The sequence below is a fragment of the Tinamus guttatus genome, unplaced genomic scaffold (genome assembly GCF_059628265.1).
Source record: "Tinamus guttatus ecotype Peru unplaced genomic scaffold, ASM5962826v1 Tinamus_guttatus_pri_ptg000399l, whole genome shotgun sequence".
In the NCBI taxonomy this organism is placed as follows: Eukaryota; Metazoa; Chordata; class Aves; order Tinamiformes; family Tinamidae; genus Tinamus; species Tinamus guttatus.
Genome location: NW_028288933.1, coordinates 1,014,130 through 1,035,910, shown reverse-complemented (window position 1 = coordinate 1,035,910; position 21,781 = coordinate 1,014,130). Strand labels below are relative to the sequence as shown.

General features: G+C 38.4%; 1 protein-coding gene across 1 annotated transcript in view; it reads right to left on the bottom strand.

The window, feature by feature from the left end:
• Positions 1 to 8,757: 8,757 nt before the first annotated feature.
• PTPRQ (protein tyrosine phosphatase receptor type Q) overlaps positions 8,758 to 21,781 on the bottom strand; it is a 125,620-nt gene continuing 112,596 nt past the window's right edge. The window contains exons 57-63 of the mRNA XM_088531203.1: positions 20,603 to 20,679; positions 18,061 to 18,195; positions 17,831 to 17,956; positions 15,488 to 15,636; positions 13,653 to 13,788; positions 9,870 to 9,993; positions 8,758 to 9,578 (exon numbers count right to left, since the gene is read on the bottom strand). Coding sequence (XP_088387329.1) covers positions 9,541 to 9,578; positions 9,870 to 9,993; positions 13,653 to 13,788; positions 15,488 to 15,636; positions 17,831 to 17,956; positions 18,061 to 18,195; positions 20,603 to 20,679 — 785 coding nt within the window. The 3' untranslated portion in view covers positions 8,758 to 9,540. The remainder of the gene's footprint in view (positions 9,579 to 9,869; positions 9,994 to 13,652; positions 13,789 to 15,487; positions 15,637 to 17,830; positions 17,957 to 18,060; positions 18,196 to 20,602; positions 20,680 to 21,781) is intronic.

Genomic DNA, 21,781 nt, shown 5'->3' with positions numbered 1-21,781 from the left:
TCCAATCTAAATTATGCTATGAGTCTAGTGTAATGTTGAGGGAGAGCAGTCATGAAGCAGGTGGGACAAAAAGAAAAGATGAAACTGAGGTTGGGAAAGAAAGAATCAGACAAGCAAGGCACATAACGAGAAACAATTACCAAAGGACACCAAGCACAAGAGGAAATGTGGTAAGTATCCCAGCAGCAGGAAGTCTGAGCAGAGAGAACACCATTAATTGATGATGCTGTGCCTATGCTTTTGTCAATTCAAACTGTGATGAAAACTGCAAGTGCATTTGGTGGTTAACATAATTAATATTGTTAACATTAAATTGTGTAATTAGTTATAGCAAGGGATGCTTGGGTAAGATTAAGTTTCCCGAAGGAAGGAGAAGCAAACATCAGACTGGTTTACCTGGAGAGCAGGAGCTGTGCAAGCATCTACCAGAAATGATGTAGTGTTCAAGCAGAATGTAATAGACTATGGGACTTCCTAAGGCTCGTAATTTGCCTTATTTTTCTATGATATATGATATTCCCTATTGGAAATATTTCCACTTTGTCTGGGATAACTGAGGAGAGCTAAAGAAGGAAAAAGGAAGGGATCATCGCTATTGGAGCTCTCAGAAGGGAGGGGCGAGATCTGCATTTTAGTGCAGGCTTCAGCAATTTTCTTTGATGCCAAAATTGGGTGTTTGAATATCAGTCTTCCACAAGCTATATGAGAGCCTTCCCCCCTCAGGCTGCTTCCCTGAGTATCCAATATTTTGAGTGAATATTTGGTTATTCCTGAAAGCTACTACTACTGACACTGCTGCATGACTGTTCACAGGTTATTCCCTGGCTACCTTGTCCCAGGGGTCAGTTTATTTGCTGAAGATGTGATAAACTAGGATTCAGATCTCTGTTCTGAATCAAGAAGAGGATGAAAATAAATCAATGTCTCCTACATTGTTAAGTGAGTGATTAAAACATTAGGTTAGAGATTTACTTATTGTTTTTTATTTTAGAAGGGGAAATTAGATTTAGCAATTCCTAATTGAATTAGTTCACAATTAGATGAGAATTCCCGAACAACAGGATGACACAGTCTTGGGGCTGTGTGGATACCTATACCTTGCCTCTTTTTATTTGCACTGTCAGTACTTGAAGTCCTCTAAATCCTACTCATCTCATTTCTTAGTGTCTTCCTTTAGTGGCTCTTTTTCTACATAATTTGAGTTTGGGCACACACTTATTACTAAGGATTCTGCTGAGCAGCAGGATATTTAAGAGTTAAGCATTGTAACACTTAAGCATCCTTCAAATTTCCTAGTGCAAGCCAATTCCTACTTTATGACTTACCTTGTTCTCAGCACCTCTCTCTCTGACATTTAGACTAAATAAATAAAAAGGACCTTCACACACAAAAGAGCTTCATAGAATATAGTGTGGATGGTAGGATCTGATCCTATGATCTGCATGCCCAAACCTCATGTGTCACAGAGCCACAGGCTGTGTGTTTTGGTATTGCAGGTAGCAAGGGAAGAATTTACCTCTGCAAAATCTCTAGGCAGGAAGTGACACTGCCCGTGCCACAGTCTCCCTGCTCCGTTGGGGTCAGGAGCAGGCTGGTGCCTGGGCTATTTTGATGGTGTTGACCTCAGCACCTCCCTGTGGCTCATTTCCTCCCAGAGCCAAGGGTTTGGATTTCCCAGCGGTGCCAGAACAGCCTCACTGCCAGTCACGGGGTAGCTCTTTGGCCCAGAAACTGTGCTTGGATTGCCCGTAAACTGTGCAACTGAGTAGTAGCTGCTGCGAAATATAAAGTATACGATTATTTTTGCAGTCCTTCTCCAAGAAGAATTATAAATAGTTCTTCAGTACTCTTGATTTCTTAAATGTGATTAAAAAATCTATATAGTTCATAAAATATTATTTTAAAATAATCTTGTTTTATTTATTTTCTCATATCTTAATGCGGATAAAACCATAAGGCTTTTCTATGGATTTGCTTATTTGGAAAAATGGACTTCTTCCCAAAGTTCATCAGTACACTAAGCTCTGGCCCGTGTTTGGAATTTGTTTTCCAGGAAAATAGAAAACGCATCATATGAGTGGGATATAGCAGTTATATATTTCATTTTCATTAATACACTATTCTTTTCTCTTAAGCACTATAATACAGGCTGTGTCAAATGTTTACAATGGATTGTTGTCAAGTACAAGGTTCTTTTCATACAGACATTGGCTCTATTAATATGGTTTCTTCCAGTTCATGTCTAAATTTTAAATCCTCTTGGAATTGACACCAACTGTCCATTTTGACACTTGTTCGTTAGTTTTTTCTCTCAATGGAACTATTCTCTGTCCTTCAGCTGTTGTAGTAATTTCGCATTTTCCAGAGTCTCCTTATAAGACCCATGTTCTATGCTTGGAGAACCATACAATGTGACAGTCTGAAATATTTCACAGCTCCATTAGAGCAGCTTGCCTCTTGTTCCAGCACACATTTTCAAAATGGAACCTTCAGTCTGACCCTTTGCAAAGTTGTTTTTAAGAATCTAAATAATTATTTCTATAGCTTAAAAATTAATGGTCATAACAACTATAAATCTAAGTCATTCTTCCCCTTTGCTAACCAGAGGCAGGCTAACCATAGCAGATCTCAGAGATTAAGGCACATCCCTTGATTTTTATGACCTTGAGTGTACGTTTGTGCCTGCATGTCTGATAAGGAAGTGTAGATACAGTACATCATAACAGCAATAGCAAATTGGTAAAGATATTGGTATCGTAAATAAATTAATACTTTGTCCTTTTGTTGTTGTTACAGACACAGAGTCAAGAGATTTTGCCCAAACAAGGACTGAATAGGGAGCAGGATGCTGAAGTAGCCTGCTGTGCTATCGGGGTATTCATTTGAAACATTTCCAGAAAGGTAAAGTAAGCTCTCTGCAAATGCTCTTATCTGATGCCCGCTCCCCAGGCTGAACCACTTTCTGCCCCTATGTCTTTACTATTAGGGATGTGAGAGCTGAAGGGATGTTCAAAGCAAAGCAAAGCCTGAGCACAGTGTGGCAGTGGTATTTGCCACAGTGACTCTTAAGAAACTAGTGCCCATGTGTTTGTACTGAGATGATTGTGAGAGGAGAAAGCAAGTGAGCATTGCTGTCTTGACTGTATCCTCAGTTTACTAGGAGACATGCAAAGACATACTGGGGCAAACTGCCTTCCTCAGAATGCTTCTAAATCTACGCAAGTAGGACAAATAAAAGGTGGGAAAATAGCGAAGATGAATATAAATTACATGTTTTGTTTTAGATACGCAAGGTCTGTGAACACTTGGATCAGCTCTTGCCCCAGGGCAATGCAGAACTACCAGCTGACTCTGCTAGAGATGCCAGGTCCTGTCCACTTTTAAAGAAAGCACAGCATTATCCAGGAGAGGAGAGCTTGTTTCATTGAGTTTGTCCATGGCTACTATGGCCCACACCATTAATCTCCATTAACCAGAAACCAGGCAAGACCACATAATCTGAGTGCTAATAAAAGGTAGGAGTTAGAAGTGCAAAAAAGAAGGGGAAAGTCAAGAAATGGTGAATGTATTTGCCTCTTGAGCATTCAGTCAGTCTTAATGTACAAGATATTTAGCAGACATGTTCCTTCAGTAACAGTCATCTCGCAAGTAGTAGGCATAACTTTAAGGAATTTGACAATTACTTTTTTGCTTGTGCAAAAAGCCCTCTTCTTTATACTAGGTATACTTGATAATAAGAAAAAGGCAAGAAAAGAAAAAACTCCACAGCCTCTCTGTGACAATGAGTAATTATCATAAGTGAATAAAAAGAAAGAAAAATGCACCAGAATCATACCAAAACCTTCTGCTGTTTACTTGTGTAATGTTGTTAAAGGTGGTGTGTGGATATCGTCTCAAACCTATATCTCACCTCAGGGTATCAGAAAAGAAGCAGAGTAAGAAATACAGTGACAGAAATAATTAAAAGACAGAGCATTGTTTTGTTTTTCTTGATTTTTTTTCAATATCTATTTCAGTGAGAGTGAGTCAATAAAGGCCACTTCTGATAGGTGTGTGATTCTTTTTTTTACTGGAAAATACATGCTTCGGATTCTTTTGCATATAAACAATTGAAATTATGTTCATACATCTGCTTCTATGAGTAATTTTTCATTGCCCAAATATTAAATAGGCATAGCAGCTATGAATTCATTATTTTCCAACTTAAACATTTATTGTAAGTAAGTTCCAATTTTCCTTTGTTAGACCAGGAATATATAGGTCTTGATCAATTAGCTATAGGCAAAATCCTGTTCCAAAGGAAAACAGTAAAAGTACTATTTCTCAATTTAACTGGGTCACACCAATAAGAAATGAAAAAAATATATATCTCTTTTTTATTTTTATACTGTACTAATCACCTGTAAAATTAAATGATTTTCTGGACAACTACACCGTAAATTACAAGCTAATAATTGTCAACTAATTTTTATAATTTTTTTTTCCAAGCGGGTTCATTTTGATATTGTCTCATAAACTGCATGACTTTTTTTAAAAAAAGTTTTTAGATATTCCTTTTTTTTTTTTTTTCATTTTTTCATCTTATAGTAAGGGCTACTTCAGTGCTTCACTGTTTGGCTGACAGGGTGCTCAGTATCTAGCAGCACTTGGCTCAAAGATTGAATTCTGCTGTCCCAAATATGCCCTGTGTGTCCCAAGGGACACTGCTCGCACAGCAGGTCTTGTGGAATGCAACTGTGAAGGGTAAAGCTTTGGTTGCGTATTAGATTTCCTGTATCCAAGTATTCTTTTTATATCATCCAGAACTTCATCTCCGACAAAATATTTTAGGAATATCCTTGTAAAATTTCCTTCAGCTCATTATTGACTATAAAGAGTACTGGAATGGTTTATTCGTGATTATGCTAGAGAGCTGTGTGCAGCTGTCATCCCACAAAAAGATCACCCTGGTAACACCAATCAACAAGCAGAGTAAGATGATCCAAATATAACTGAAACCATCTAAATGTTGTCTTTCAACTGAAATATAGAGGCACAACTTCATACCAAACTTCGCCTGGTGAAGTGAGATCTTTGAAAAGGCCTGTAGACATCATTACTCAGTGATGAAAGGCCATTGATGTTCAGTTTACATTACACAGTGGAATCTGAGAAAGGGCCTACACGAAGAGAGAGCTTGGAGAATACCCTTAAAATAAGTAATTAGTTCAACATAGTTTGAAAGAAGTCATTGGGAAAAAGAGAATTGCCACGAAAAATATCAAACACTGGATTCATCTTCCAGTTTTCAACTGACACTGAACAATGACCAGTACTGAAATTTTTGCTGTAATTTCTAGTAGTGGTAGGAGAAACTTCCAGATAGGAAGCCAGTAAATTAGTTTATCCTTAAGGTTGTGTACAGTGCCTATACTGCAATGACATGCAACTGATATCGCAGTTCAGCTCGGAGACGAACCATACAAGTAAGTCTGCACTTGTCTCAAGCCTCCTAACTATATCCACATAGAAGACGGAAGAAAATGTGTTCTGGGGTCACTGGAAAAATGCAGCTCATATTCCCTGATGCCATCTGCAAATCTGCTTAGAGAAAAGAGGACAGAGAGAAGGTTTGGAGGAAGAGAGGCACCGACGCACCTACCTGAGGACAAGGTACACCTGTAGATCACGCCTGCATTATTATTTGGCTTGGGATGATCCATATTACTGTTTACACTTCCTTCTAATACAATCACACAGAGACAAGCAAGACAAACAAATGAACGAAGAAAACCCCCCAAATTGTGACCAATGTTGCTGGAAAGGACTTGGTCTTGTCAGCACGGCACAGTGGTGACATGGGAGGCAAAGGAAAGTGCTCGAGCAGTGGGTTACCTCTCCGTGCACCTTCTCGTCGTACTGGTTCAGGTAGCCAGTTACGGTCCATTGCAGTCAACACACTGCAGGTTCTGCAGCACCAAATGGGCATGTGGCTTAATTACAAAGCAACCTTGCTGTTTATTATTTCATTATTACTGTGGATAGATGATGATTTTACGCAACGTTTAGTATATATGTAAAACATACTCTAAAACACATGCTTTTCAGGATTTTTTTAATGTGCTGTCAAAGTATTTTTGGCAGTAATCTCTTCTGTCCACAGACCTCACAGGCCCTTGTGTCCTGAATCTACAAGTGGAGGTTTTCATTCAGAGCCATGCGTAACAACTTAGATCTAAAAGCCTGCATCAAACACTATTTTGCTTCAATATTCTTACTATTCTTTTTTATATATTTATTAATACTATTTTTTTTTCTAATTCCAGGACTCTTGAATCATGACAAATAGACAGGCTTTAGACATTTCTGCACACAACCAGGAAAAGTCACTATCACGTGTGACTTTAGTAGGAAGCAGTCAATGCAAAGCTATTTCTTGCTTTTTTTCTTATTAATTGTATATCATTACCCTTTGTACTACAGCAAAATATAGAGGGTAGATTATTAATCTTTCACATAACTTTTCACATTATCAAATTAAATTATTATATAGCTCCATCTACTCAGTAAAAGCAGAAGTTAGAATGTGAAGATTGTTTTATCAGCTCCTACAACACTATAAATGTGATTTAAATTCAATATGAATGTCATGTTCTATTGTCTTTCTGCAATGACATTTGCCAACATATCAGTTCTCGAGGGCACTGATGCCAGCCCCTTCTAGAGATGTACAATGGAATTGGCTGCATATAATAGTTTCTATAGAAATTGCCTGTATAATTTAATACAGTATGACCTAATTTCAATATAATTGTAATCATCCTATAGAGTTCTGTCATTCTTCTGTTTTCCTTCAGTTTCTGCTTTTGATAGAGTATACTCTTACTGCACTAGCAGTGCCAAGAATCTCTAGGAAATTGAGTGGCAAAAAATAAGAATGGTGTGCTGGGGTGCGTATATATATTTTTAAAATAGCTATTGGTTGAATGCCAGTCTTGCCCCAGATCTCCAGTTTTATCAGCAGAGCCATGCAAAAGGGGAAGAAGGCTGGAAGACAAAAGATCACATAGAAACTTTTTCTTCATAACTGGACAGAGACAAGGGTGGAGGAGGATCTTCTACTTTAAGGATGCTCCCCTCTCCCTATATTCACTGGCAGGAAATTCAGTGAGCTACTGCTTTATTGTTTGGAGATCCTTCTTTCCCTGAGCATGTGAGTTGCAGCCAATTTATGCTGACCATTTATCCTCAGGAAAATGCAAAATGTCCCCAAGTAGCATATACCATATTGCATACATTAAATTGTACAATAAACCTCTTCAGTTACTTACAAGATTTTTCACTCTGCCCTGCAGAAAAAAAGCTCAACTTTTTTGACTCAAAAGTCAAACTTTGCAATACATTACTGTCAAACAGCACCTCACTGGAAGCCTTTAAGGACATTTGGAACTTCAGAGGTCATCTGCAGGTATCGCAAGACTTAGTAGTGTTTTCCTAAAAATAAGAGGAATCTCACACACACACACACACATACACACGCATACACACACACACACATATACACACACATATTCCAGCCTTGTGGATGCAAGATTATGGCTCTATAATGTCAGTTTATCACAGCGCTGCATATACGGCTACCAAGAACAAATACAAATCATGAAAAACATCTGTAAGACCCTATGAGCAATTTGTCAGAATACTTTAGAGCCCATGTATAATAAATGAAGAACACATGTTTCATATGAACCACATGAAACTAGAGCTGTACAGAATGCTTTGCCAGAGACTTGAACAGCTGTGGACATCACCTCTCCCTCCCTCGCTCCAGCTTTAAAAGGCTTTATTTTCCTTTCAGCTTGACAGGTGATGTTTACAGTAGTGTCAGTCTTCCCAAAAGACGGCTTCTCCAAAATATCCCGGTGACTATTTCCATCTCTTTGAATGTTGCCTTTCAATTTTTATTTTAGATCTCGGGCACTTTCTGCTGATTTACAAGGGATCCTCGCCGCACCACCCTTACCGCATTCTGACAGGGCATCAAACACCTACTGACCTCTATGTATACATAAGTAGCAAGCTACATACTACACAGTACTGACTGCCTGGTAGCTACAGTTAAGAGATGGAGAGTTTTGTTACTCTTCTGCTCCGACTGCGTGCAGACACCCAGAGCCCTTTCTAGGTGTCAGAATTCCCGAGCTTGTCCCCTCAGAGAGGCTACGGATTTATCCTTTCTGAACAGAATATAAGGTGGCATCTTGGAAGTCTCCCTGCTATTACATTTTTTTTTTTTAACTCATATTTAGGTCACAGCTTTAGCATTATTCAGAAGGATGCATTTCTTTACACGGAGGAAAAAAAAAAGAGCAATGAAACCCCCCAATGGTGTCAATGAAACACTGCCACTTCTGTGTAAAGCGGTGGTATAATTATTTCCCTGTAGTCCTCCTACTCCACCAGTTTTTGCTTTGTTTCTCAGACAACAGCTTCCTGCTTCTCTCATTCCTGTTTCAGATCTCTCTGATAATGATTATCAGTGGGAGTAGAAGATGCTTCCTTTTATTAAATCCCCAAATATTACCTCACATACTTTCTGATGTCTGCAGTGATCCACCAAAGCTCACAAAGGAGGGACAGCTTTTGTAGTTTATATCACTGTGTTATAATATATTTTAGTATTGAATTTTGTGTACTTATTGTAAGTACTCCTTGTAACAGTACAACATCCAAGACATTTGAATAAACATTCTATTACTTAAGTGAGTCTAACATTCATTATAATATATAATAAATTTGCAGCTTTATTTTATTTTATCTGGTTAACAAAAGCAGCAAGAATGTAAAATGCTTTCTTCGACACCGAACGTATGCATTCACCATGTATATTTAAAAAAGCCCCAACTCACTGGTGATAAGGTAGCTGAAATAGCCCCAAGTGTCCCTGAAGAGCTATTGTGTGCTGTGTAAAAGCTGAATAATCCTCCCTATGTCAGAAGGTGACTCTTCAGCTGTTCAGGATCATGAGTCGATATGCTACCACTCATAAAACAAGATGCAAAACACAAGAACATACTTTTAGGTAAAGACCCTCTAAGATGGTATTGGAATTAATCTGCAAGAACTGAAAACAACATTGAAACTGATCTAGCAAAAGTGCTCCAAAACCAAAACACAAAGAATACAGCAAATTCAGCCACAAATAAATTCACTTGGAATATGAAAATTTTGCGTCATGTTTGGCTCATTTATCTTTTTTTACAAAGATAATTGGAAAAAAAGAAATATGTTCAGAACACACTTTTAGTTTAAATACTGAACACATTATTTGTATAACAAGCAGAAGTGCAGTTTCTGCAAAACTACTGCAGCTCCTTATTGTTCAGTGATCTGACTAAAATACATTTATGAAGGCACATTGATAGAGGAAAAAGTTTCAATCATTTGTGTTTGTTTTAACCATCAAAATAGGGGAATTCACTTTGGCCCCTGTGCTTAAAAAATATGACTTTGATTTTTAAGATCTCGGATCTCAATATTTTTAATATTTAGTTTTAATATTTACATGGTAGTTTCTTCCCATTCAAGCTCCACGTCACCTACAAAAAAAAAAAAAAAACACATCACATTCTTCTACCTTTTATATAAATGGTAACCAATAGCAGGTAACCTGGCTGAATATAAAAGATCTTGTAGGGATGTGACAGTGGGTAGCTTGTCCAAGGAGTATTACCATGAGGGAGGTTAAAGGGCTCCAAAGTCCCAGGCCTGTACAATTCAGAAGCTAAGAAATGCTTGCTGAAATACCTTTTTTTCCCTGCTGCTTATCCTAGAGAAGTCAATGTACCTGCTAGGAAAAACCAATTTTGGGACCACCTGCATCTACCTACCTTCCATGGCATCCAGAGAGTCCATCTTTTGCAGTGCTGAGTAGTTTACAAAACATATGGGCTGACTGCTTCCCTTGCTTGTCAACAGATCCAGTACACACTGATGCAAAAATATATACTGTGCCTGTAGTATATGAATTTAAAGGCATTCGATTAGAAGAAAAAATGCATTTCTAATAGCAAAAACCTTTTATCTTTTTAAAATATAAATGTCCAGGTGGTCTTAAAGTAATTGCAGTTTAACTCGACCATCTTAACACTTTCATTATCATAGCATATACATGTGACCTGATTTCATTAATTATGAGATATTTTGTTCTAAATTTGCCAAAAGATGTTAATTCTTATGCTCCGTGAAATGTATGACATCTAATATATATAATATATAAGAATATATAAATATAATACATATTATATAAAATATAACATATAAAAACATACTAAATATAACTGAGAAAAGACGGTTCCCCAAATTCCTGTGAGAGTTTGTTCTATGAAGAGATGCATCATTATTTTTTATGTTCAGACTATATTCAGACTGAAGTTACAGTACCGCATAAATAGAAAACTTAAACATGAGAACTTTTCTCTTTCCACCATACAGAAAACCAGCAGGGTGCACTAAAATACAAAAAATTCTAGTAAATCTGTGTGTTCTAGAAGTGTGCATCATTGCTAAGAGCCAAAACGCCCTATTTTTAGTGATACTTTCTTGGACTGTGGCATCATTTGTAAGAGACCAAACTTCTGAGGAAATAGTAACTCCAGGTAAAAATTGAGAAAAGAGAAAAACAAAAAGGGTGAAAATAGGAAGAAATGGATTATGCATATCTTTACATGGGAGAAATACTGAATGTTGGAAGACCGATGTACATAAAAGCAGGGTATGATTCAACAGATTTCTTTGGCTTTTGTGCAGATAAATACATTATTATTACTCAATAACTGCTATTTTATTTCAGAACTGTTAACTGTTTTCAATTCAAGTGTATAAATTTGAGGATTTATAAGAGGAATTTATTTACATGTTTGTATCTTAGGGTCATGGGTCCAATCCTTCTATATATCTAAGACAGGCTTTTACAGGCCCCTGAGAGATGCTTTTTCACTATGTTATTTACTGAAACAATAGCCTGGCATTACTTTGTGCTAGCCTTTGTACTGATACCTGGGAAATGTATGGGTGCTAAAGTATTTTCCCTGCTATTTAATAACATTCTTCATTATTTTAAGGTTTTTGAATGGTTGGATCTGAGAGAGAAAAGAAGTTTCACTAACAAGTGGTCTATGCACTTCACCTTTGGTTGAAGGGCAGGCCTAGTTAGTGTGCAGGTCATCATGCAGAGTGCCAGGACAGTGAGACTGCAGCTACGTTAGGGAATTACAGTGTCTGGGCACAGTGTCAGTGACTGAAACCTGATCATTAAAATGACTGCAAATTGCTTGATCTGTCCCTCCCTTGGCCTTGATCTATACCAGGAGTCAGTACAGAGCGTGGGTTATTCCTTATAGACGGACTGGGTGCAGTAGCTTTTGTGGGGAGTGTGGTAACTGCAAAGATACCTGGTTGTACAGATGTAGGTCGTTCTATGACAGTTGGCTACAGGACCAAAGAATGGCTCTGTTGGCAAAAGGGAAACTATTTTGAAGTTACAAACAGGAGAAAAATGGTCTGAGAGCAACCATTTTTTATTTATTTTGCTCACAGTACAAGAGGGATGTGGAGCTGCTGGAGAGAGTCCAGCGCAGGGCTACAAGGATGATCAGGGGCCTGGAACATCTGCCCTATGAGGGGAGACTGAGGGAGCTGGGCCTGTTCAGCCTGGAGAAGAGAAGGCTGAGAGGAGACCTGATCAGTGTCTATAAGTACCTCAAGGGAGGCAGTGAGGAGGATGGTGCTGGTCTCTTTTCACTGGTGGCCACCGACAGAACTAGAGGTAATGGCCACAAACGGAAGCATCAAAAGTTCCACAGGGAACTTAAGGAAAAATTTCGTAACAGTGAGGGTGACAGAGCGCTGGAACAGACTGCCCAGAGAGGCTGTGGAGTCTCCTTCTCTGGAGATCTTCCAAACCCACTTGGATGCAGTCCTGTGCCACGTGCTCTAGGTGACCCTGCGTGTGCAGCGGGGTTGGACTAGATGACCTCTAGAGGCCCCTTCCAACCTTAAGCATTCTATGATTCTATGACTTGAGGGATTTGTAAGCTGAGTTCTGTAAAGGAATGAGGCTCTTCTCTTAATGTGTTCCATGCCAATCACATAAAATCCAAATTATAGACCACTAAACTGTTTTATAACAGAACTGCCAGAATAGCTTGACTACAGAATCCCTCATAAATCTCTCTAAGATTCAGGATTTGGGGAGTAAGTTTCAGCGCTGCTCTGCACCTTGTCATCTTGCAAACGTGACTTAGAAATGACCTGTACAGAACAACCTGTCTTGGGATTTTGCCAAGAGGATGCAGGATAACACTTCCTGTCTTTGATCTTGTTTGAGATCAGTGCTGTGAGAGCATCTTCTCCTATTACATTTTGGCATGTCTTTTTCTATCCTTTGCCAAAATATGCAAGTGCAGGGGTGAGGAAAAAATGATGCACATTTTAAAAATGTGCACTGATCTTCTCAAATGTCTTCCTGCTTGAAGGTTTCATTTTGGGAGGACTCTCATGTTGTCTTCCAGCATAAGAACTATAGTTTCAGATGAATCTATTTGTGGTCAGAAGTGTAAAACAAAAACAAATAAAAAAGGCCTTCCCATATTCATCATCACAGGAAAGTCCTGTCAGTTGTTTAGCTTCAATAAAAACCTCTAATATACTGTGAACTGTGCTTCTGTGTGTTCTTTCAGTGACTTTTCCAGTCATAGCGGCATCCTGGGTTCAAGGTACAGTGTTGTTTTCTTCAGTTGTGCTTGAATTCATCCCAGATTTGTGTAAGGATCCAGATGTAACCGTATTAATCGCTTACAGTTTAAAAGTTGAAATAAGGCACTTGAGTCTGGACCATAAGACCAGCTTGCCTCCCATGGGATTTATAACTTCAGTTTCAAGCCCGCCCTGAATTAGATAAGGTTATTAAGCCAGCAGGAAGGAAAGGAGGGAGAGTGAATACAGCCAGATTTCCATTCCATTAGGTACTTAGGATCAGCTCTAAATCCTGCTATTGCTCACTTCTGGATAGCTGGACCTCCAAGTACAGGAGAAATCTTTCCTCTTACTATCAGGTCACCGCTAAGTGATACCAAACTTTGTATGTCTGCCAGATATGTGTTTATTTTAGATCCAAAAGACTATTGCCTTGTTTTTACATGTGCTTAATTCTACTCATGCATGTTATTTATTTGAAAAAAATTTAAAAGAATCAGGGAATTGGGTGAAAGGCATATTAAAATGTTTGGAAAACTGTGAAACATATGTACAAAAAATACAGTTATGTTGCAAGTAAGGGCAAATAGTGCATGGGCAAACCTCTGTTTATTTGGCACCTAGTTTTCACCCAAAACTTGAAATAACCTTTCTCAAAGTCTGAGAAATTCTGCTTTTGGTTCTAAAAGTTAAATATTTCTGCATTTCTTCCTTTTTTTTTTTTTTTTTCAGAACTGGCCAAATTATAATTCAATATATGTAGAACATACAAATGATACTTGCAATCCAAATAGAAGCAGCAATTAGTAGCAAATGTATTTGGCAGCTGATACTTATGAGATTTTCAGTCTAGTTTTGTAGGAGATCAGGTAGCTTTCTAACAAAAGGAAAACGGCATACAAATATATGTGTCTTACCAGATTCTGTACCATACACATTCTTTCAGATCGTAACTCAGCTACAAGTCCATAGATATCCACAAAATCATGATCATTTATATGTTGGGTTAAATGGTCAAGTGCAATATAAACTCCTGTTCTTCCAACACCAGCACTGCAAACATAGCACAAAAATAAAGTTTGTATGTTCAGAAATATTCTCTCAGAACTCTCTGGTTGAAGTGGATTTATTGCAAAAAGGAAAACTTGGGAAAAATTGATGTCTTTTCGATGCGTTAGCTTCTGTGTTTGTTTGTTTGTTTTCCAATCCGCTTAGTGAATGGGATCAAGTGAAATCTGGATCTGTGCTGGGTTCTTATTTTGGTTTTATATCGGACAATCAAATTAAATCAAACCTATGTAAGTGGAAACACTCTACAGCTTTTCTGTGAAAAGAAGAGAAAATCACAAGATATTGTGAAATTGAATCTAGATTCTGTGTTGCTTTTTGTATTAGAGACAAACCAACATAGTATCTCGCAAAATATTAAAAGAAAATACTTTTAAAAGGAGGACGGGTGTGTAGGACACACAGTAGCTGGAGTTTGTTTTATTTAAAGGTTTGGAAATGAACAGGACTTCTTAAAATTTCTACCAGATTTTTAGGCAAGCAGTGAAGAAAAGGCAGATCATATAATTTCTGATAGCAAAATTCTCTTGATTCTGCAAGGTCTAATAAGAAGAATATAACAAATGAGTGTTCTGGATATGTGAACACACATTGCTGCTTTGCAGTCACCATGAATTTCAGTATGGGCAGAATAACTGGCCCATGCTGGTTCCTGGTTGTGGAAAGTGGATGAGATTCATTTCAGAGAGGACTCCATACTGTATAACACACAAAGGCCATCTTTGTCTCCTACAGCAGTCTCTCTGGCCCCTGCAGTAGAGAAAAATGCCCGGTTGTCAATAATAATGTCAAATAAAATGAGAAGGTGGCTTCTCAGCATTGATGATGCCAGTAGGACACTGAGGACAAATAAAAGAGGCCTCAATAATAGCCTCACTGGACAGATTTAGGGAAGAGATTTGTGGCGCTAAACCCAGCTTTTCCTTCCACATATTTCCAGACTTGTACTGAGTGAGAATGAGGCAAAGAATCAGGGTCAGGTCTCAGATCATTATTTTGGATGCGCCCACTCAGTCAGTGGGAGCACCGACCTGCATATAAAACGTGGATACAGTCACCACCTTCCTGAAGGTTTAGCCTTCCCCAAATGGCTACTCTTTGAAATAGCAATTTAAGGTTGTTGAGTATGACTTCAGTGGGAACTATGACAGCTGAACACCTCTAACCAGCAGCTCATTTATTTAGGAGCCTAAATATAGATTTTAATTGTTTACCAGCATCCAAGTATGAAATCTGACATATGCAAGCCCCTATTTCATTTTGTCATTCTCTCTGGCTCCCAGTTTCTTCTTTGCACGAATATGTGACAAGTTCATTTTAAATAAAATTTTAAAGAGTATTTCTTAATTGTATTAGTAGTCATTAAAAATCAATAAATAGTTGTTGCTATTCCTCTGCTGACAATAAAGAGGAAATCTGAGACAAATTTAATGACCTCCTGGAGATCGCTGGGTTAAGTCTTTCACAGACATCCCCTCGATGGGATTTCCATGAGTCGATAAAACTCACTTCAGTATTTTACGTCCTAGAAAGGACGGTAGAGCACGGCTAGAGAACCCTACCCTGCTGCTCACGCTACGGCTATCCTGTGAGCATCCTGCGCTCTTGTTTGGCAGCTTCCCTGAGCACTGGCGTGCGCTTGAAATGATCAGATACTAAATAATGTTCTGGTGAATGTGTTTACCTGCAGTGAACCACCATCGGTGTGGTATCATGTGCTCGGCTGGCACGGATAAGTTTTACAAAATGGATAATTGGTGCAGTAGTTTCAGGGACCCCATGTTCCGGCCAGGAAGTAAAATTGCACTGCCGCACCATCATGCAGTCCCCGTGCTGCAAAATAGAAAAGAAGAGGGGTTTTTTTTGTTGTTTTTTTTTGTTTTTTTTTTTTTGTTTTGTTTTGTTTTTTTGCACCAGAGCTATGAAAGAAGATGAAGAAATGAAAGCTTCGCAGCAATTTCACCTAAAAAAGAAGAACCTCAGAACAGCCTCACAACTATCATCAGATGTATCAAGGGATAATGTGTAATGCACACATTTTACAGCAGTTTTTTTGAGGGAGACGGCATCAAGTCTCTTTTGAGGATGTATTAATGACTTCAACAAGCAAGCACCCTATATTCAACTTTTGTCCCTATATCAGTGTCATCTGATATAGGGTGCAGGTTGAAGTTTCTATAGCTTGTCTAGAATTTTAACTGACTAGGTAGACATTTATTTAGGAGAAGGTTACTCGGCATTGGAATGGTTAAAACCATTAGAATGGTTATTCCAATTCTAATCTAGCATGGTCAAGATAGACACAAATATGTTGGTAAATAAAGATATTTTCTATGCATTCAATACCCACTTCATCAGAGCAGTAGCAACAGTAACTCAAAAAATTTTGTTCTAAATTAATTTCTAAGGACAAAAGAATAAAAGCACTGGGTCAGGCCAAAGGCCTGTCTTGCCTAATATCCTGTTTAAACAGCATCCAGGGAAAAGCATTTGGAAAATTTATAAAAACCGGACAACAAAGTAACAACATTTCAGCAAAATGTCGTTTTAGTGCTTAACAGTCTGTTACTCATGAGATGATTCAGTCAGAGATGGCGTTTTAAAATTAAGACTGCTCCTGAGAATGTCCTTCTATTAATTTCTCCAGGTTTTCAAAGGTCTGTAAGGTTTGGGGTTTTTTTTTTTTGCATCTGCATTTGCAATATCCTGCAGCAAGGTGCAGTTTATCTGCAGTTTAGTCAACTGCTGTATAATAAATCAGTTTTTCTTTTCTTTTTTTGCTCCTACTACCACTTACTTTTTTTAGAACCACTGAACACTGAAATGTGAACAATTATGCATAGTATTTTTGGTCTATATTATTAAATAACTGTAAGCAATTTGCCTCATACAGGCTTCCTTCTTGCACAGGAAGATCATCAAGTACCCATCCATTTCTGAGTAGAAGAGGAAGCACAGTCCTATAAGCAGCAATATGGCACATTTGATGGCATAATTCCTGTAGATGTAGCGCTTGGACAATTCAGGTTATGTTTTGTTTTCCTTCTGGCCTCACATGATCCGCACATGTGATTTTGCTGGCACGTATTTTTAATCTAAAGAGTCCCTATTACCAGCCTTCGTTACTCTGTGTCTTATGCTAACTGAAGAAAAACAGTTTATCTTCTCTCACTGTCCCATTGACCTGCATTACGTGCACACCTTACTTATCCTCGTGGGCTGACAACTGAGAGAGTCACCTTTAGCCATGGGCACATGTCCCAGGCTGGTGCTGCATCTTTATGTGTGGGTGGTGGAGTTCAGGTCCTAGGACCTGGCCGCTCTGCGTACGGCACAGGTCAGTGCTGGGAGTGCAAAAGAAGACGGGCTCCATCTTGGGTCGTTATGTCCAGGATTCCCTTCCAAGTTACCAGCTAGAAGTCTGATTTTCGGTGGTTGCTACTTTTTCCAAAGGGTGGAAATTTTAGTTGTGGATCGTGACAAAGATTATCACTCTATCCCCTGCCACCACCACCCTACCCAGCACAGTGAGTGGGCGTAATTCTGACGACTCTCATGTATACTGGGTGACACTCCTGGGGGTGGAGGCCAGCCCTGCTGGTGGTACAGTGCAAAACAGCTGCGCTACACCAGAGACTCTTGCCCTTTCATGTGAGAGGGATAGATTCAAAGGGATTTGTCTGATCCCAGAACGGTTAGGATTACTCCTTTCTAGAAGAGACAACTGAGGTGTCCAAATAGAAACTTTGCCTCCCACCAGACCAGAGGTTCAGTAACCTTGATAAGCCCTTCATAGCACATGGGCCACGTATCTGAGATCTTTGTGACTGACACTGGAGAAAATTCTCACAAAAAGAGCAGCAATGAACACAAAACGCTCAGGAAAATGAGGTGGCACACACATATTCAGGATTACAGGAAGAATATTGAAGGTTAGGTAGATAGAATAGAGATCATCTCATGTCCTTCATGAGAAGGACTAAACACTGGAGGTGTTTTAGTCAACCAGCTTCCAAATCTGGCATACCCTTTCAATTTTCAGGTCTCTGATGGTCCAGTCCATTTGGGTATCTTCCATCAATTTAGTAATCACTATATCCCCAAATACAGTCACTGGTTTATTATCCTCTGGCCAATACTGATGACATCTTATCTGCAGGAAGATGAAGACTAATTAATAATGATCATCTGAAAACCTGACAGAAACTACCCACACAATTATATCATACACCATTCATTGGTGCACCAGTAACTTACCCGTCCTTTTTCAAAGCACTGCGTAAGCATCACTAGTGTTTTAGCTCTCGTCTCCCATACCATTCTCCAGAAATCACCCACTGTTCCTGGTAATGGTCCCTGAGTTGCGATAAACTCATTTGGACATAAATAGCCCTGAGAAGAAAAAGATATTAAATACATTGTGGTTGGAGAAGAAAAAGAGAGCTTGCACGTGACTGTCAGTACCTAAAGCCACCATGCCGGTGGATGAATCCCTGTCAGACAACCTAAATGGGCTGGCACAGGGCTGCTCATCACTGTGTGGCAGGTGCCACACTTCTTACATGGAAGTGTAAGAGAGTTATGGCATTTTTTTCCCACTGTGTAAAGCAGTCATGAACCAATGCTCTAACAATGTTTTGGACATACCATCCTAATAAAAGTGCCCTCTTTTAGCAGACGAATTGCATGGACATCATGGTCAGTAATTCTCATTAAAAATATCTAAGTCTTTGTGTTAGTCTTACAGCAGATCCACCATGAGACCACAAAGAACCATGTCAGGAAGAGGCCAATGCAACAGAATTATAACAGTGCTAAGGAGCAGTGGGGCCCAGAGAACTGAGGAGCGATGCAAGTGCTACTGCAAGCTACATATCACACTGGTGACCTGTCTTTTCTGTGATGTCCAGGGAGCTGCTGTAGATTAGGTATGGAACTTAGGCAAATAATACTCTGATAGAAGGTCCTTGAGACGCCTCCTAGAGTGATTTTTTTTTTAGTGTTTCCTGCTTCTGTTTAATAATAATTATGTATTATAAATTGGTATAAAACTTGGAGAAAAGTGTTTTGTTGAAAAATTTGTAAATGCTGTCAGAAGACATGTTCTTTTGCATCTATGTTTTCTTAAGGAAACTAAAGGTACTTGATGGAATGCTAAGCACTACACAAGACTTAAAACAACAATAGCAACAATAAAAATGATTTTATGCTGTAGAGCCGGCAGTCTATGGTGTCACAAAATTCTGCTTGTTGCTCCAAAAACCTGCTAGTTTATAGCACCACCAAAGCTCCTTGCTGGAATTACAGCCCTATAATTCACAGCTGCCTGTTAGTGAACCTATAATATATAAAACAGGTGGCAGTGGGAAACTATGTTAATCCTAGTTTAAGAGTGAGGTGAGGAACTCTAATTTAGGGATGCAAGACTCACAGTTGAGTTACTCATACACACATTGTGTATTTACAGCTATATGCGTTTATATATTTAAAGGTCTGCAAAGACATAACATTGAGAAGTCAAAGCTTCTCTGGGCTAAAGCCCAGAGAAATGATAACATTACAGCTGTCCACTCATTGATGAATGGTGACCAAAAGTGAGATGCCTATACGCACTGAAAACACACAAAATCTCAGCAGGAGATGTTCTGCAGCTGTGGCTCTTCCTATAGATTTTTTTTTTTTAAGTTGGTGTTAGTGCTCTGTGCCTAAGCCTTGGCTTGGTGGTCAGCAAGAGGCAGGATAAAGTCCAGGCTATGCTCCAAGATATCCAGCCCCCTTCTCAGCAGCCCCGTGTATAGTCCCAGAGCCATTGACCTATGTGGCACGGCTATTCTTTTCAGCTACCAGGAAATTCTATACACAGGGAATAAGTAACGTTTGCTATCGGGAAAGGAAGATCCTGTTGAGGTAAAATACCCATTCTCAGCTCTGCTGCCAATTCCCTGTGAACAAGCATCTCAGTTACCTGAGAAATAACTCTTTATTTCTACTTGCCATTATGTCATCTATTTAAGTTGCAGTCTGCATGTCTTGCTGAGTGTTTGTTCAGCACTGTAGTGATCTCAAGATCACTAGCCACTGCTACAATAAAATAAATGCATAATTTTAATGTAATATTTTATTTTAGGTAGTATTTTATTTTAATGTAATATTTAATGTAATATCAGTAATGTTTTGTGCTTCAGCAGGATAAAACCAAGAAAGGCAAGACTACAGACAGAAAAAGGAAAGAATTTACTGAGAACACAATTAGAAAATGGAAGGTCTAGGAAGAAAGCCGAGACTGAGACACAGCATATTGGATGCTTCTTCAAGAAACACAATTACAGTTTTCTTCAGCACAATTTTCGTAAAACAGTAAGGGCATGCAAACTTCCTCTCTTCTAAATAGTTAGGTGTTGTTATGAAACTGTTCAATATCTTTACATTGTCCTTTTTCTATATAGTAGCTCCAACCTTCAAATCAAGACACAAAATAATGCCATTTGACCGCAGTGGAAGTTCCAAAGTTGTCTTTTATGATAACAGTGTGAGACTATTTTGTATTAAGTAATTTATTGGGCACAGTTTTGATTATTACAGAAAATACTTGGCCAGCAATGAAAATGGGAGACTTTATATTTTTTCACTAGTCACATTCAATGCCACACAATCACCACCACACCACCACAGCAACAGCAATGAATGAATGAAAAATTAGAATCTCGTTCTTACTGAAAGTTCCTTTTTATTTTCCTTTTTTGACTCTCTCTTGCACAAGGAAATAAAAATAGTAAAAAGTGAGAGACTTTCTACTTACAGATACATAGCTGGCATTAATGTAGTCAGATCCAGGAATACCAGCATCGGGCATCAGCTTTACTCTGTTGTTGTTATCTAATATGGAATTAAAGTCTAGTTAACTAGAATGTTTGTTTAATTACAGGCACTGAAACAAATATCCCTGGAGTGCTAAGAATCCAAAAATAATGTTAATGTTGTTAATACACGATCACTTAATGCAATAGAACACTATTAGAAAGGTTACTTAATCAATGTCTATTACTGTACAGTCATCCTTTAATGTCCCAAGTATGTTTATATATATATATATATATATATATATATATATATATATATAAAATTAAAATCGTAAATACCCCCACATCTCAAATCTGATGTGTATGGGAGGATTCTGTGAATAACAGCAAGCAGTTTTCTTTCAGGGATGCTGTTTTAGCAGAGGCACCTCCATATGAATCAGACAGCAGAATGAGGAGGCTGACAGTCTTTCCTATATACTTGAGGCCAAGATCATCGATTTGAGCCAGATTGTGGCACTTCTTTAAATTTTTTTTTCTTTATATAAGGCACACTCATTATTATGGAAAAGTTTAGTTAAAAGAAGACTAGATAAAGAATGAGTGAGGGTTTCTGATCTGGGCCCATGGCGAGCATGTAGAAATTATGAAAAACAGGAAAGATGTCATCGATTAATAAGTGAATGCTGAAATCAAACATTCAAAAGTTGACGGTTGGTCTTCAACTTGATAAAAAAAAAGAATTCAAAGTTAAAGATTTACGAAACTCAACAGTCTATATTTTATTGTGTTCCATGAATATGATTCTTAGTGACTGTAATTTAGAATGTGTATTGAGCAAAGTAGTAGATAACAGAAGCAGCTGTTCTGAAAAGCTAACAGCACAGAATGTGGCATTATTAACCAAGGAATGCCATGCTCCCCATCTCACATCACAGCTAATGCTTAAAATAATAATGACATTTCTTGTCTTATTAACTGAAAAATGAAGCAGTGTTGCGTACAGAGAGACAGACTGCTGTCTCCTGTGATAAAATCTAGCCTTGGCTTATAAGTTATCATACACTCACTGTGATCTTCTATGAACCCTTGCAGCACATTTACACATATCCACAAGAAAGCATACCCAGGCTCCTGGGGTAGCTGAATGTACAAACATGTGGATTTTATATGTTTGA